General features: G+C 50.4%; 5 protein-coding genes and 1 non-coding gene across 6 annotated transcripts; 2 read left to right on the top strand and 4 right to left on the bottom strand.

Annotated features, from left to right (window-relative positions):
* Positions 1–799: 799 nt before the first annotated feature.
* BKA67DRAFT_28447 (uncharacterized protein) lies at positions 800–2,275 on the top strand. The gene has a single exon (XM_046095969.1). It carries the CDS (start codon positions 968–970, stop codon positions 2,066–2,068), a length of 1,101 nt encoding a protein of 366 aa, XP_045963906.1. The 5' UTR covers positions 800–967; the 3' UTR covers positions 2,069–2,275.
* Positions 2,276–2,877: 602 nt separating this feature from the next.
* BKA67DRAFT_28431 (endoribonuclease L-PSP) lies at positions 2,878–3,558 on the bottom strand. The gene is made up of 2 exons (XM_046095967.1): positions 3,355–3,558; positions 2,878–3,282 (listed from the first exon to the last, which is right to left on the bottom strand). Exons 1-2 carry the CDS (start codon positions 3,456–3,458, stop codon positions 2,970–2,972), a joined length of 417 nt encoding a protein of 138 aa, XP_045963905.1. The 5' UTR covers positions 3,459–3,558; the 3' UTR covers positions 2,878–2,969.
* A 2,706-nt stretch (positions 3,559–6,264) lies between these two features.
* Positions 6,265–6,359, bottom strand: BKA67DRAFT_t11. The gene has a single exon. It is a non-coding gene; the product is annotated as a tRNA-Asn (tRNA).
* Positions 6,360–7,355: 996 nt separating this feature from the next.
* BKA67DRAFT_511124 (P-loop containing nucleoside triphosphate hydrolase protein) lies at positions 7,356–9,374 on the bottom strand (the record flags this gene model as incomplete). Its single annotated transcript, XM_046097382.1, has 2 exons — positions 7,356–8,336; positions 8,391–9,374. 2 exons carry the CDS (start codon positions 9,372–9,374, stop codon positions 7,356–7,358), a joined length of 1,965 nt encoding a protein of 654 aa, XP_045963904.1.
* Positions 9,375–10,111: 737 nt separating this feature from the next.
* On the top strand, positions 10,112–12,285 carry BKA67DRAFT_545743 (uncharacterized protein). The gene has a single exon (XM_046101347.1). The coding sequence runs from the start codon at positions 10,505–10,507 to the stop codon at positions 12,203–12,205; it is 1,701 nt and encodes a 566-aa protein (XP_045963903.1). The 5' UTR covers positions 10,112–10,504; the 3' UTR covers positions 12,206–12,285.
* On the bottom strand, positions 12,286–15,146 carry BKA67DRAFT_545741 (SWIRM domain-containing protein). Its single transcript, XM_046101346.1, has 3 exons — positions 14,646–15,146; positions 14,010–14,587; positions 12,286–13,895 (listed from the first exon to the last, which is right to left on the bottom strand). Exons 1-3 carry the CDS (start codon positions 14,764–14,766, stop codon positions 12,510–12,512), a joined length of 2,085 nt encoding a protein of 694 aa, XP_045963902.1. The 5' UTR covers positions 14,767–15,146; the 3' UTR covers positions 12,286–12,509.
* Positions 15,147–15,419: the final 273 nt, after the last annotated feature.

Below are 15,419 nucleotides of genomic sequence, written 5' to 3'. Positions count from 1 at the left end.
ATGGGTCAACAAGCAAAACCGAGCTGGTACAGCAAGAGTCTAAGTTATGTGTACTCTCCTCTTCGGTGCTAACGTTAGGGTGCAGCTGAGATACTTCTCATACTTGGGTAGTTGTAGCAGGAACGACATCTCGCTTTCCCGGCGCCGCGAGACACTATTTGTACTCCGTACATGGTCCTATCTGCATTGGAACGCCACTAAGCCACGCCGCTCTAGCGTAAGTTGCGCTAGAATCCCTTGCCAGTTCGCATAAAACGTCTTACCATTCCCACGGGTTTCCGGCCTCTCGAATCGTTTGCCTCTGTGTAGACGTTCGAAATCTCATCACGTTCATTCTTGATCCTCAACACGCAGTTGAATTGGGGTGCTGAGCTGCCGCTACAACTACGTTGAGAGTACCCAACACGGTGGTCCCACTGTTCCCACCATCAGCTCCCACAACCCTCCTCATTGCCCACGTCGAGCCTATACGTTAGGACGATTTGGTTGGGACAATCTCAGTTTGTTTCGTGTTCCTTGTAACGGCTCTTCTGGAATCACACCACGCCAAGCTCGGCTCGCTGCTTTCGAAAAGTCTCGACCCAGTATCATTCCTGGAAATCAGCGTTACCTGGGTTTTGCTGTTCGTCATATCGTCAATCGCAGCCAGTTTAAGGGCAATCGTCCCCTCGAATTATTATCACTAATCGCCATTTCGGCTTTTTGTGCCGTCGAGAATATCCACCACTCCTGAAGTTGCAAGTCTGTGTTTCGTGGTAGATGCCCGTGTGTTTCGCAATTAGCACTGCAATACTCTATCAGAGCGCAAATACCACTTCTGGAAGTAGCTTCTCTGTGGAGCGGCTCATTGACCAGCTTAAGAAGAAGGAAAACGACATTACATAGTGAGATCTGATCTCAAGTGTCGTCAGCACAATTTAAAAGCATATTTACAAACCCTCGATTTTGGTTTGTAGCAACTGTCGCCATGTCTGTGCTTTCAATCATGAAGAAGGGCCGCCAGCAGGCCAAAGAACAGAACGCCAAGGATATGGAGAAGGCGAAGCAGGAGACAGCCAAGGCCGCCTACAAACACGTACCAACACATGCCGGAACTGACGCGTTGTCGGGCGCACCAGCCGGCTCGAACCTGGATTACCGCTCCAGGATCAGGGAGCAAAATCGGAAAAGGAACTCTATGACTGCAGTAGAGACGCGTCCAGGCACTTTACCGAGAGTCTCCAGCTCGCTATCTAATGTGTCTTATCCTTCGACTTCTGCAAGCCCTGTTGTACCGGTATCTAGAGTACACAGCTTCAACAGCCTCCCTCCAACTTGGCAGCACATGTCCCCGGGGAACTCTGTGGCACGAGACGACTTCTCGCATTCCAATAGCAGGAAAGGAAAGGAGCGGGAGTTGATTCCGCCTGTCCCTCCGTTGCCTCCTTTTACCCAATCCATGTTGGGAGTTGGTGGTCGAACCCGTGTGAAGCCGAATGGAAGCTCAGGAAACTCCAGCTCATCCGAGGAAGATCTTGAGGTTGGCCACAAGCGCCCCGTATCATATAACTATAGTACTCCCGGAAACACTTCTGGAAGTGCTTTGAGTGTATCTGGTTCCCCACGCAATCCTGTTACGAGTGCTGCCTCCCATCATTTCCCTCAATCACACCAACGCACAATGTCTGCTCAGTCAATCTCTCGTGCCCATCGGTTCGCTGCACCTCGGCCGATGAACCATGCCGCTTTGAGCATTCCAGGTTCACCGCCAGCATACCCAGTTCCTCCGATTTCATCCATCGACTCAGTGTCAAGCTCTCCAGCAATGTCAAACTCATATGCTTCATCTGCAAGGTCCAAGGGGTCTTCCGCACCAAGCTCTGCTGCAACAACTCCTGCTGCCAGTGTCATTGCTGCGTTCCCTTCTGCAGACAAATTACCGTCGCTGAGTCTAGATCAGTCTGCCAAGCATAGGATGGATACAGTTAAGCAACGAGGTCCAGCCGTGGAAATTGAAGCCCCCAATGAGATGAAGAAGAAGCGTTGGTCGTTTCTCACTTCTAAGCGTCAAGCTGCCACGACAGCATAACACATGCAGATACATGTTGCATATGTTTCCTCACATTCTATGGTAGCATACTGCACATTATCCAACTTTAATCATAATTTACATAGATGCAGAACGCAATCTGTACACACAGGACGTTGACAATGGGTTGAAATGATTCTTTTAGCGAGCAGTTGATTTACTACGGTACACAATATATACTACATACTTAGACTTCGGATTAAGCACATATTATTTTCATAGTTTAGCAACTATTAAGAATACCATGATCTCTTCTTCTCAATGTAATGTAAATTTGTCGTGATGGGCCTAGCAATCGAAAATAATGAGAAGCGAGTACGTTGAAATGATACCGTCATTTCCACGGGGTACGTCAATAAACGTCGCAACCCTCGTCGCTAGATTTCATCCAATCCCAGGCAGTCGCGCCCTGCTCGATTCGATGGTACATGTTCTTATCACAATGGTCCAAACACTGCAGACTCCAGCCTAGTTGATGTCGGCGGAGGCTGATCCGGACCACTAAGGCAACTTTTCAGCCGCAAGCCTTGGCCATCTGTGGCGTCTTCGTTTCCGAACATGATGTTTCTTGCATAAGAGTTATCGTAGCAATACAGCCGAATACATAAAGCACGGCGGCGTCTCTTACTCGTTGGCTTCACATTTGGATGATGATCGATTGTTACGTGTATCCCACAACTCGCCTGCATTACAAACTTTCGTGAGCGATATCCAATGAACCATCGCCACAACTGACAGCATGATATATCAGGCGCCAAAGTCTTCCGCTTTTGCCTGTCATTTCGCCTAATTTTAATGGTGTCCCTGTAGGCTACCGGAACGGGCATGTAAACAAAAATTATTTTCGATAAAATTAATTTTTTCAACAGCCAGACATCGGAACTGATCTGTGTTTCCCATTTTAAGCCGTGGGGGTCACATCACTTTCCGCATGTGCCGACCCTTTTTTCGCCGTCACTTCAATCTCAATCTTCATGGCCTCGTCCAGCAGACCCGAAACGATCATAGTGGCGGCCGGGCGTGCATTTCCAAGCCATTTCGTTAGCACCGGCCAGCACTTCGGGAAGTCCTCGCGAAGGGGCAGGATGTACCTGACTCTCACAATCTCATCCACATTGGCGCCAGCCTCGTGGAGTGCGGCCGCGATATTCTTGAATGTTTGCTCTGTCTGTTGGACAACGTCTGCGGAGATTTCGCCGGTTTTGTAGTCGTATCTTCATCAATCAATCAGTATGCCGTGACACCCTGCATAGTTCTCGGATGGCGTGACATTTGGGGGTACCGACCCAGTACATCCGGACACAAATACCCATTCTCCTGTCACTACAGCACGAGAGTATCCGATTCGCTGTTCAAAAGACGATCCGGAACTAACGAATTGTCGGGCCATTTTTCTGTCGTCCAGGAACTATGTGCCCTAACCTGCCAACTTTCGAATGCACTCGTGATAAGGATAGTGGAATAAATCCGGGCTGAAGCAATTGGAATTTCTGGATCTGGAATTGAGGTTTCACTGCGTACTGGGCGCTTTGCTGACAATACCAGTCTATCAAGTACTGTGTGGATTCACTAGAAACAAGCTCCTCTGAGTATGACTCACAAGCCGATGACGGAACACAAAATTACGAGGCCTTGTATGTCGGGGAAACGAGTTATACAATATGAATACGTAGTGAAATACAAGACCATGAATTCTTTAGCCGAGGTAAGGTTTGATCAAGCCACTGGCGCACCTCAAGAGCATGCAGCGGTGATAGGAAATGCTTGAAGGGTGTACCCGTATGGTCACATATTGATCGTAAATTAGACTTGACGCATCCAACACAATACATGAGCCAACTACTGAATCAGGGAAACTAATTGATTCGATAGTAAATGCGTCCAAGACAGCCTCCAGCTCGCTTTAGCAACTTCCGAAAGCTTTTTATACCCTCGATGTACTTCAACATGGTCTGGCTTCCACGTTCCAGCCCGAATAGCATTTCCATATTCCGTATCTTTGCTACACTCGACCGTTTGCTGAGGCCCGGGGGTACCGTACATCAGCGCCTTCGATAAGATATTCCAGGACGAAATCGAGATGCCTGGATAATCAACGCAAGTATGATCATACCTTCCACCGTTGCTGGCTCTTGTCCGATGCAGTTCCTAAGGCTCTTTTCAAAAGGTCGAAATGCGTCCTTGCCGGCTTCAGTGGATAGTTCCGCGCGCTCGGAAACGGTGTCCGTGAAGGTATGGAACGCTCAGGTATGCACTTGAGCAGCGCAGATAATCATCGCTCGTGACGATGGATCGTGTGTGCCGCTGGCTAAACCATATGATATACTTGTAACTTGGGGAGTCTTCTGTTTGGCGGCCGGTCGATAATATATCCATCCGGTGTGAAATCGAGAGCGGTGCTCCCTAGCAGGAAAAAAGGATCATGTCTTTGAGAACTGCAGTTATATACTCTAAGCTTCACACTTGTGGCAGGTAGGAAAGTCAGGCAATAGGCAAAGTAGGCAATAGCTGGTTACTAGGTGCAAGTGAGCTTCACTGGGCAACCACAGAACTGGAATAGGTCTCAAGGAGAAGAGGCTACTTATCTTAAGATAACTATGCCTTCTTTCGCCTTTCGGGCAAACTCTCTGATTGGTGAGCCGTTTCTAAACAGCACGTTGAGAGCTAGCCTAGTTGTTGGTCGGGCGCCTTGCTGCGGAAGCATCTGGGATCTTGGGTACTGGGGGCTCTCGCGAGTACTGGGGGATGCGTTTTTTTAAGGTCATCAGTTCAAGTTACTGTTGTACCTTTTTTACTTTCTTTCCTTATATTATTTATTTTAATTCATTTAACATATGGATGATGTAACCATTCTCCTAAATTGTTGTTACGGCTTCGGCAGGGCTTGAGGACAGATACTCATCTAGTTCTGCTCTTGGTTTTGCATAAACGTTGGTGTGTTTTTAGACCAGGTAGTTTGCCCAACAAAATGTTGAGGATCTTGTGCCACGTCCAGCAAATATGAACGTCTTGACAGAATTCTTCATGTCGTCGCAAAAGCTCTTAGACATATCATGTGGATTTAGAATCATGATGGCCATCGACTTTGTCTCGTAACCATTGAGTACCAGATCAACTACCGATCGTCTCTTTGTGCCCTTGACTCCAGCCTTCTCCTCTGCGGCAATTTCCTTCGTGCGGCGCACAATTTTGAGGTCAACTTCCATGTGAACCTCGTGATCCAATTATCTCCTATTTATTCAGAGTTTCAGTGGCCGGAGAAGGCCCACAGCCTGGAAAGGGAAAATTGTATCTAATAGAGGCATCATCTTGGCATAACTATGGGGGAGCACTGTAATCGGGTAGACTAGATTCTGATAGACATATCCGCGTCAAGTACTGCCTTTCCGATGATTCTCGATGGTGAGCCTTGTGAGGTAGTCCTCCAGCTCAAAATTTCCCTGGAGTCTGCTTTGTCGCGAATTGCCTCACAGAATCTTCAAGCCCGAATCAATAATAACAGTAGTCAAAGTCATAATGTGTGACAAGGAGAAGCCGAGATTGAGATGGAACGCGCGTGCTTCTGCTGAGCTCCTTTGAGTGAAATCAGGCTGTTCGTACGAAGAAACTTACCCAGGTAATCTTGGGGACAGGGAATTTTTAGCAGAGGTTGTGCAGTCGTTCTGTGCTGAGATGCCGTCACCGAGTTGGCGACGTCAAGTGTCGATAGATCTGGTAGGCGACTTTATTTACACAAATTAGAAGTCAAAGGCGCATTAAGCTTTGAGTAATCCCATATTCAGTCAGTAAAACCCACTAGTCCATCCAGTTCAGTTGCCTTCACTTCCTTAGATCATTCACGAAGTATGTGAACGCAGCGGCCAGCAGGGCCGTTACGGCAGCGACGATATGTCACATGGCGCCGATGCTATATCTATGGAGTAGCAGCTACATAGTTAGTATAGGGACGCCCCCGCCATTTCAAATTGAATCGCTCACAAGTGCTTGCAATCTTCAAGCAGTACATGTACGTACGTGTTATCGCGTCCATCGTTGTCACATCCGACACAGACGGTGCATCCGAGACTAAAAATCATCTCAGCGGGCAACAGGTTTATATGCTATGAAATTCGTTCGTTTGCCATGTTACTGGAAAGACGGATGAGATAGAATATGTAACGGTAGCATGTCAAAAACACACACGAAACATCAAAAAGCTGCCCCACTGAGGGTCGAACTCAGAGCCTCCAGATTATCAATCGTATGATGTGCGAATAACAGTCTGACGCGCTGCCAATTGCGCCATAGGGCACTACTCAGTTGAGTAATAATTACTGCGTGGAAATTGCTCAATTATTGTCAACTAAGTCCGGCAGCTCCCAAGTCTCGTGGTCGGCCACGATAATTTCGGTCGTTTGTGTGGAATAATGGATTTGGACTAAGCTTACTAAGAACTTGCGACAATGGTCAAGTGTTTGCGAAGACATAACTCGTCGTTACTTTGGTAGTGTCGTTTGGGTACCCTTACAAGGTGATGGAGGTTGGTGCGATCTTCGCAGTCTCTGGTTGCTCAAGAGTGTCTCGTTCTGACACGCTAAGAAAGTTGCGTTGCTACGATTAGCTTTTCTGGTTGTCTTGGCTTGTTACGTTGCGCAAGTCTTGGGGCAGTGGGACGTTCAAGTTGTTAGCAATCACTTCGTACCTCATGAAAACATGAGTTTCTTTGCAATTTTCTCACTTCCATCAATATTCGCAAATGTTTGTACTGGAAGTGGACAGCCTATGATATGTTATGAACTATGCACCCTATTTTAAAAAACACTTTTCATTACACATTTGAAGTTTCAAATCAAGTCTGAGCTGGCACCACATAATTTGAATAGCCTGCGATGTCTCGTAACGAAACGGGCGAGCCATAGGTTAGTCTGGTATAGAAGTGCAATGAGATTTGAACTGGTTGCTATTGGAACTCTATTTGTTTGACGTAAAATATCCTCCAAAGCCAACGTGAATTAAAAAGAAAAGAAAATTCAAGTGTTTCGAGCAGGAAGTCAGCGGTATAATATAGGACAAAACAAGTAGTCACATCCACGCGGGTAAATGCTCGAGTTACGCGACTGCATGAAATTGTACATGTGAAGCTCATGTGTAGGAAATAAGCCGAGGCCGAGCTGTAATGCCTTCTGGCATTAGCGCGTGGAAATGTTAACTCATCATTTCCTACATTGTTCAGATGCTATTATTTCGTACATGTGATATACATCGATTATGTTTCAGTGATGAGAACGAGTAATGCGATGGCATTCCATTAAGCCATCAGCGGCCCGACAGAAACCTTCTCTCTCTGTTTTCTCTCCTTCTCCTGCTCGACGAGTGAGACCTGACGCTCTTTGCGCCGCCTGTCTGCATCAATGGTAGCGAAACGACCACGGGCTCCGTGTTTGATCTTAGTGATCATGTCAGCTGCCTTGCCCATTGTAATATCAGTGGGCGTTAGCTTATCCTCCTTCGCTCGCAGCCTGTTGATCATCTTCAGCTGCCCCTCGGTTGCTGGATTGTTACGCCATCTCATCCGTCTCGAAATGAAATTGTGAGAAAATTTCTCTGATGCGTACTTGTCGGCACCATGGACAGCATCTGTGAAGGTTGTGGCATCAAGCAAACGGCGTGGAGTCGCGTATGGTGACTTGGATCCAGTTCCCTGAGGAAGCGCCCTTATTTCCCATGCTGAAAACATGGGCTCTTCGTTGTTGGTAGCCTGATCCCTCTCCAGCCTGAGGTAGGTCCCGCTTGGTGTGGACAGGATGTACTTATCTGGCCCTGCTTGAACCCACGTATACTGGCTGATGGAGCGAATATGCTTTTCACCAGACGTATCCGCGATGAGATCGAAGACGGAATCATACTCAGTAAAAGTAATGTTGCCAACAAGGGCACTATTTGCTGGTGGTGCTGATTGGGCGGAATTTGCAACCTGCGTCCGTTCCTCCTCAGCCTCCTTACGGTCTTTCATTCTCCGCATTTCATCCACGGAAGCATCGCTCACTAGCTCTCCAGGATCTAGGCCGAAAAGAGTCGGAGTGGTGATGATACCAGTCTCCAGGCTGGAGACCATATCGATGACATGGCAATTCGTCTTCCCCTGGAATAACCTCATCCCTCTTCCGATCATCTGTACGAGTAGATTTCGAGAGCGTGTTGGCCTTGCCAGAATGACGCAATCTATGTTCGGGATGTCAGTGCCTTCAGTAAACACACCGCAGTTAATCAGGACAGGAAACTCCTGTGCCTTGAAAGCCTCGAGACGTTTGCTACGTTCAACTTTCGGCGTGTCCCCAGTCACGAACCGAGCATCAATACCATGGTTCCGAAAGGTTTGTGTCAAACCAGCGACATGCGAAAGGTCTACACAGAAAGCCAAGGTGGATTTTCTCCCAGCGGCTTTGGCAAGCCAGCTTCGCACAGTAATCTCGTTCACTTGCTCTGTATTGACAACTCGAGAGAGATCTCCAGGTTGAAAATCGCCGTTAGCTCCGCCACGAACCATTGACAGATCTGCTGTGGACTCGACAGTGGTGAAAATAACGTCGGAGAGCCACTTCTCCCCGATCATATCGACATAGTCTTTGTGGTAGACGATCTCGTCGATCGCGGCGCCTAGCCGAAGACCATCAAAGCGTGAGAAGGTGGCAGATACACCAACCAATGTAGGAGACCCTTCTCGTTTCTGATCCAAACCGAAGTGTTCCAAGGCTCTTAGATATCCAGGGGCGACGATGTGATGGGCTTCGTCCACCAACACGAGCTTGAACCGCCTCGGGTCAAATTTGTCGATCCTGTCTCCGGAGGTGATGCTCTGTATGCTTGCAATGGTGATATCGGCAAACCCAGAAGCATGTATATTGCCCATCTCTATGTCAACAGTCTTGTTCGGGTAAGCGCTTGTGCAATGCTTAGCAGCTTGCTCAACTAGCTCGCGCCGATGCGCCAATATGAGCGTCTGTCCGGCATGTTGAGAGGGTGCTTCGACGCGGTTGATCAGTTGTGTGAATATGACCGTCTTGCCAGCGCCCGTAGCCAGCGAAATCCCAAGGCGCTTGTGGCCATGGCTTATCGAGGAGAGAACCGCCTGTATGCACTCTTCTTGATAATCACGAAGACGAATCTGGTGAAGGGCATGTTGACTGGGTCTCTCTAAGGTAGCAGCAGCAGCAGCAGCAGCAGCCTGGCTTGAGACTGATCTAAAGGCCTGAGTCCCGGTCGTGAATGGTTTGGAAGACCTGATGCATAGTTTTGTCAAGCGCCAAACTACAGCGGCTTTGCGCATGGCCCCCTAACCACCTCTCGATTCCTTGTCGTCTTGGCGAGGTGATGTTAAACGAAGTTCACTAAGTCAGAAGAATCCGGGGGGAAATCCGAGAAAAATCACTACGGTTGTCCGTGTTGTTTGCAAATCTTGTACTTGGTCTTGCCCCTTGGTCGTCGATTTTTTCTTTCTCAACAAGGCGAGTTGTATTTAGGTCACGCTCAGCGTCATGATCTGTCTAATCGAGCGGGAGTTGCTCCCTGATTTATCTGGTCACCCCGGCTGATGCACTAAGTCCGAGGTGCTATGTTCCAAATTTTAAGCCCCGAGTTGCATGTTTTCCAGCATGCTAGCGCTGTCCCGGGTGCCCAAACCGTAAACTAAGCCAAGGGGCCCACATCAATAGAGCTTGAATGCTCTTGAAGTCTGAGGTACTGGGACAATCTCACAGGGGTTGCAAAGAATTCTGCGGTCATGATGTATATCCAAAAGTTTATTTCAGCTGAGTGAAGTTTTGCTGGGAGGGTTTGAACAACTAGAAACCCGCATTTGGAGAAGTTGAGACGTCGTTGCTAGTCATCTTCATAAGCTTGAGGGATTGCTGAAGCTCTTCTGAAGGGTGTAGACGCTCATGCCAAAAAAAGAAATGATGCTAAATGGCAGGGCTCCGCAACCCAAAAACTTCCGAGGCCTCAACGAACAATCCAATAATGTGAGGCAGGCGTAACATTATGGAAATCATAAATGTTACATAGACCGGTATTTCTGTCGTATTCTCTGTAAGTATCGAATGATATAAAGATGAGTTAATTCCACAAGACTAACAGAACGGCAGGTGACGGAGGGCACTTTCTAACATTCTGTTGACTTCGGAATTGCATTGGCATCGTATACTTTGGTTGATCGAACACCGGGCGCGAAGTCTCTTTCCCTGATAAAAGGACGATTCTATTACCGCAGAACGGACAGTGTCGTTGAAGAGTTCTTGGAGCACAAATTTTCGAGCCTTTAACAAGGTGAATTGGACACCGTATTATTCTTTTGGCACAACGAAAGACCTATATAGGCAGTTGAGTGACTACGAGTCCACGCTACTGGTTCGAACTGGAAATTGATATTGCATTCTTTTGAGGTCCCTCCACTGTACCAGCATGGGGACGGCATCAGATGAGGAGGACTACGTGCCCAGCGACGCAGAAGACGCTGTGGCATCAGAGCACGAATCAGCCGGAGATGACTCTGACGCCTCGTCGCATCGCCTACCACGCCAGCCCACAAGCCGAGGAGGCATTTCCGATGGAGCAGAAGAAGAGTCAGACGCATCATCTACCCCATCGATCTCCAGCACCTCCCGCAAGCGCCCAGCCCACCACCTCGCCCCTTACGCTGGCGCGCCGCTCAAACGCCAACGGCGCACCTTCAATCCGGACTACCTATCTCTTCTGAACCAGGACATCGCGGACGCATCGGCTTCCCTGATCGCCCCGGACACGCTCGACCTCAGCCCCTCCCAGATCGGCGCCGTGCGATGGACCGCCGTGGAGAAGGAAGCCTTCTTCTCGGCGCTGGGCCGCCTCGGCCGAGATGACCTCCCCGGCATCGCCGCGCGCATGGGCTCCGCGTCGAAGGGCCCGCTGGAAGTGCGGCAGTACATGATGCTGCTCGAAGAACGGACGAGGCAGCGGCGCGCAGACGGGGAGCTGAGGCGCAGGACGCCGAGGCCCGCCGAGATCCCCGCCGCTACGGAGGTGAGCCATGAATGTGCGGTGGCGCTGGAGGAGGCAGCGGATGACTTGGCACTGAGGCAGGAGAACCATGAGGTCGGCGTCGAGGAGCGACGGTGGGGAGATCGGTGGCTGATCACGCGGAAGGTCCGCGAGGAAGAGTTGGGCGGGGAGGGGCAGGAAGATGGCAATGAGATGCCATTTCTCGAGTTCTTCAACGTGCGGACCTGGCTCAGGCTGTCGGAGCGCGTCTTCATGAACTCGGTGATCCCGGATTACAACTGGCAGTACGTGTCGGAAGAGCCGCCGGCGATCAGGGCCACGGCGCTTTCGGACTTCCATGCCTTGGTTGTCAGTGTTACGAAACGTCTGGTTGCGAGCACGCTTTTTATGGCGGGTATGCGGATCAAGGCGCACAAAGAGTACATGCCATTCACGAAGAATCTGGTCAAGCCCAAAGATGTCAAGGCCGCTCTTGACTCGTTAAATATGAAGACGGACAGTCGCGATTTCTGGGCCAGAGCTCCGCGAAGACTTCGGTTAGACATCATGGCAGAAGAGCAAGAATCTTCGGAGAATATCGCAGAAGAAGAGAGCGAGGCAGAGCTTGCTATGTCATATGATGAAGTTGAAGCTGCGCTTGGAGTATCTAGTGTCAATGACACCGTCACCCTTGAAGCGAAAGAAGCCAACTCCGATGCAGAAGAAGGGTCAGATGTCGACTCGGATCTTTCTTCACCGGAAGACGACGGGCTAGCTGCAGAAATAGGTGACCAAGGCAATATGGGAATAGACAACAGCCTCGACGAGGAAGCGATCAAGCACGACATGCGTGAAGCCATGTACTTCTCGGCAGATTACCAATTCACAACACGAGCGCGGCAGGGCTTGCAAGGACGAATCGAAGCGGAACACCGGATGGAAGCAGAAGCTGATGAGCAGGACTTCCACTTCAGTAGACATGAGGAAGCATTGTTATGGAGCATACTGCACAGGACTGATCCTCCAGCAGAGATACCTGCGAGAGACGAGAAGGCGACATTATCTGTGTGGACATTCGGCTTGACGCCAGCCGCTCCGAACTGGAGAGAAAACACTCCCTATATTAGTGAATGGGAGGTGCAGTAGATGGAGATATTGCCACAAATGCCGCGGTTGACGCAGCACTGCAAACAGCACGTATCTGAATGCTAATGAGAGAGTCACTTCATCAATGAATACACTTTATTTTAAAAACCTCTTTCATGATGGTACAGATGACTACTACACAAAACATACTGTGAGGATGCCCGGGTGGCCATTTGAGCCGACCTTTTAACGCCTAAAGAAAATCAATACGTTATCAGTCCCCCTCGAAATTCCCTGTCGCCGCTTCCCATAACAGATCACTAGAGGTCTCCAGCAGCGAAGGGTTCGGTAGCTACCAAAAAACCTACGCCTCGTAACTCTTAACCTGGCCGTCGGCGACCAACGGTTGTACCAAACCCGAGCCAGGAGTGGTTGCAAAACTCAGCGAATCAAAGCCGGCCATCTTAATGTCACCATTAACCGCGGCAGTCTTGAGACCCTCCTGTGTATCCCTGACTCGCTTCTTAAACGCGAGGCGGTCGAGGAACAGTTGCTGTCGGCCTCGTTCAAGCTCGCGACGTTCGGCCTGCAAAATGCTCTCCATCTCGTCGAAGTACTTGAGCTTCAGCTCCATCTTTTGTAGAGTGACGTTGACGGCAGCGCTTAGCAAGCGAGTCATTTCACGCTCTTCGTGCGAGGCCAGACCACCGGAGCGAGCAGCCATCATAGCGAGTGGGATGCTCGCTGCTGCCGTGGTTGTTGTGGTCGTCGTGGTCGTCGTGGTCGTCTCCTGTCTAATGTCGAGCTCCATAGAGTCGCCTTCCTTCTCCTTGCCCTTACCATTGGCCTTGTCTTCTCCGCCCTCGATCCGGTTTCTGAGACCAGCTCGCAATTCGTCAACTGACTGTTTGGCGGCGGCGGCTGTGCTCTTGGGGTCGGCAAGACTGGCGAGGAAGCCAATGACTGACATGACGGGATTGTCCGCCTTGCTGAAGGGGAGCTGTCCGCCATGGCTTCCGAGTAGACCTAGGCCGGTCGGTGCGGATACGGGGGCTTCTGATTCGAGGTACTTGTCCTCGATATCGAGCTGCAGGAATTGCAGGACACATTCCTCTCGAGTGCGGGTGCCAACGTGCTCTGCAATCTCAGCCCAGTCGTCATCGTACTTCTCCAGGCCTTCCAACAGACGAAGCAACTCTGCGTCTGACCAAGGAGCGTCACGGTCCAAAATGGCGGAGTATGTTGGGTTCTCGAGCTTGACGAACAGGTTGTTTGTCTGGTTGTGTGGCATACGGCCATCCATGTAACAGCTGGGACAGACATCGTACTTTGTCTTGTTGGGCGAGCTTGCCTCGGGCAGGTGGTAGTAGACCCTTGTGCAGTCAACACCGCAGTTCTGGCAGTTGATCTTGGCGATGGGCTTTTTGGTGGCCTCCTCGGCGTCAGGGGTGGCGCTTGCAGCGCCGTTGGTGGCAGGAGCTTCTCCGTTGGTCTTGGACTCGGCTTTGTTCAACTGCTTGCCCTTTGCGCTGGCTTCGTAGATATTCCGGCCAATCTCCAAGTTGCGCTCGCCGGCAGCCGATGGAATAGCTGCAGCTTTCTGGTCTGTGTCGAGATTCTTCTTGCCTTCAGTGGCGATGGGATCGGCAGAGGGCTGCCATGGCTGGAGCCCGCGAGGAGTATCGCAAATGATCTGGAAGTGCCCAGTGAAGGGGGGGCCAACTTGCGAAGGTCTCTGATCGGCATCGACCTAATGCGACGGATTAGTACAGCTGGGAGAAGCGAGGTAACAGAGAATAAAAACAGGTTTAAGAAGAAAGAAAACCCGAAAAATAAAAAAAGGATGGAATGCAGTTGAGATTACCTGGTAGTTGATGAGGCCCCACTGCTCCAGGAAGGAGTGAACACGCATGATGGCGCACACGTCTCCAGCGAGATTCCGTCGCGTGGCGGTCACTGTCAAGTACTCGCTAGGATTCAGGCGGTATGTGTTGATCATGAAATCTCGGTAATCCTTGTAGACGTGGGGGGTCTTGCTTCGGTTTCGGCTGTTGAAGAATTCCGGCAGAGCCTTCCGCTCGATGTTGTGGATGATGTTCATGTCAAACCAGGTGCTATAGCTCGGCAGGACGATGGAGTGTGTTTGGGAGATGAGGTGTTCGCGGGCGGCATTCTCTATGCTCTCTTTTGACTTGGCCTCTGTGGCACCGGCTTCAGCAGCAGGGGCGGGGGCGGTCGCGGGGGCATCGCCATGCTGGACAGCAGGCTGAAGGTCTTTAGAGGCATCGCCCATGTCTTCATCTTCCTTGGCTACTAATGTGGTCTCAGCGGGAGGTGCAGCGGGGGCATCAAGGGGGTTGTCTGAAGTACCGCCAGGCGCAGGTGTCGTGCTGTCCTGCTTGATGTTGGGCTCGGAGGCTTGGACCTCTGACATGTGGACATCTACGATGCGCATAAACATTAGCATATTGGTTGAGCCTCGAGCGGTACTGCCACCCACCTTCTGGGGCCTCAGCTCCGGTGCCAGGAAGTGCTTGGAGGGGCGGTTGAGCAAGAATAGGGTTGCTGCCAGGAGTGGCGGCATTGGCGGGAGAGCCATAGTTGAAGTTCTCGTCCTCCATGGCGGATGGGTGATTTACGAGTACGAGTATGGACACGGGTGTTCAGGGAACCAGAAGCGGGTGTAGACGATGATTAAGATGCAATCAGACGCAATAATCAGACGTGCACTCGCAACAAGGCGCGTGTTGCGTCGCGGAATACCAAATATCTGGCTGCGACAAGGAATTGTCTATGGCCGTGCGATGAAATTGTTGCTTGAGAGTGGTCGCGAAATAGCCAAGTAGCTAAATTCGATATCTTTGGTGGATGCGCTTTGAGAGGCTGGAGTCGCGCGTCTTGGGGGGAAATTTGCTGTTTGCTGCTGGCCGTCGCGAACTGGGGAGCTGGGACTGGAACTGCAGCGGCAGAACGGGAACTGGACAGACGACGAGAAAAATGGTCCGAGCTCCCATCCTTTGTATGTGCATCCCCCCAGGGACAAGTGGGTCTTTGGAGAGTCGCCATCGCAGTATCAAGTACCGTGGCATCGTAGTATCCGTAGAGTTTAGTTAGCTCTGGTGATCCCGATAACATCATATTACCGATAAGGTTATAGTTATCATCTGTCGGATCGTTCCCATCCCGCACCGCCGCCCCAGCTCCAACTTGCGGCAAGCCAGCCAGCGAAGTGCTAAGCAGCAAAGCAGCAAAGTGCTAAGCAGCAAAGCCGCAA

This window comes from Truncatella angustata (assembly GCF_020726525.1).
Source record: "Truncatella angustata strain MPI-SDFR-AT-0073 chromosome Unknown BKA67scaffold_1, whole genome shotgun sequence".
NCBI classification, from domain to species: domain Eukaryota; kingdom Fungi; phylum Ascomycota; class Sordariomycetes; order Amphisphaeriales; family Sporocadaceae; genus Truncatella; species Truncatella angustata.
This window is presented reverse-complemented; position numbering and strand designations above follow the sequence as displayed.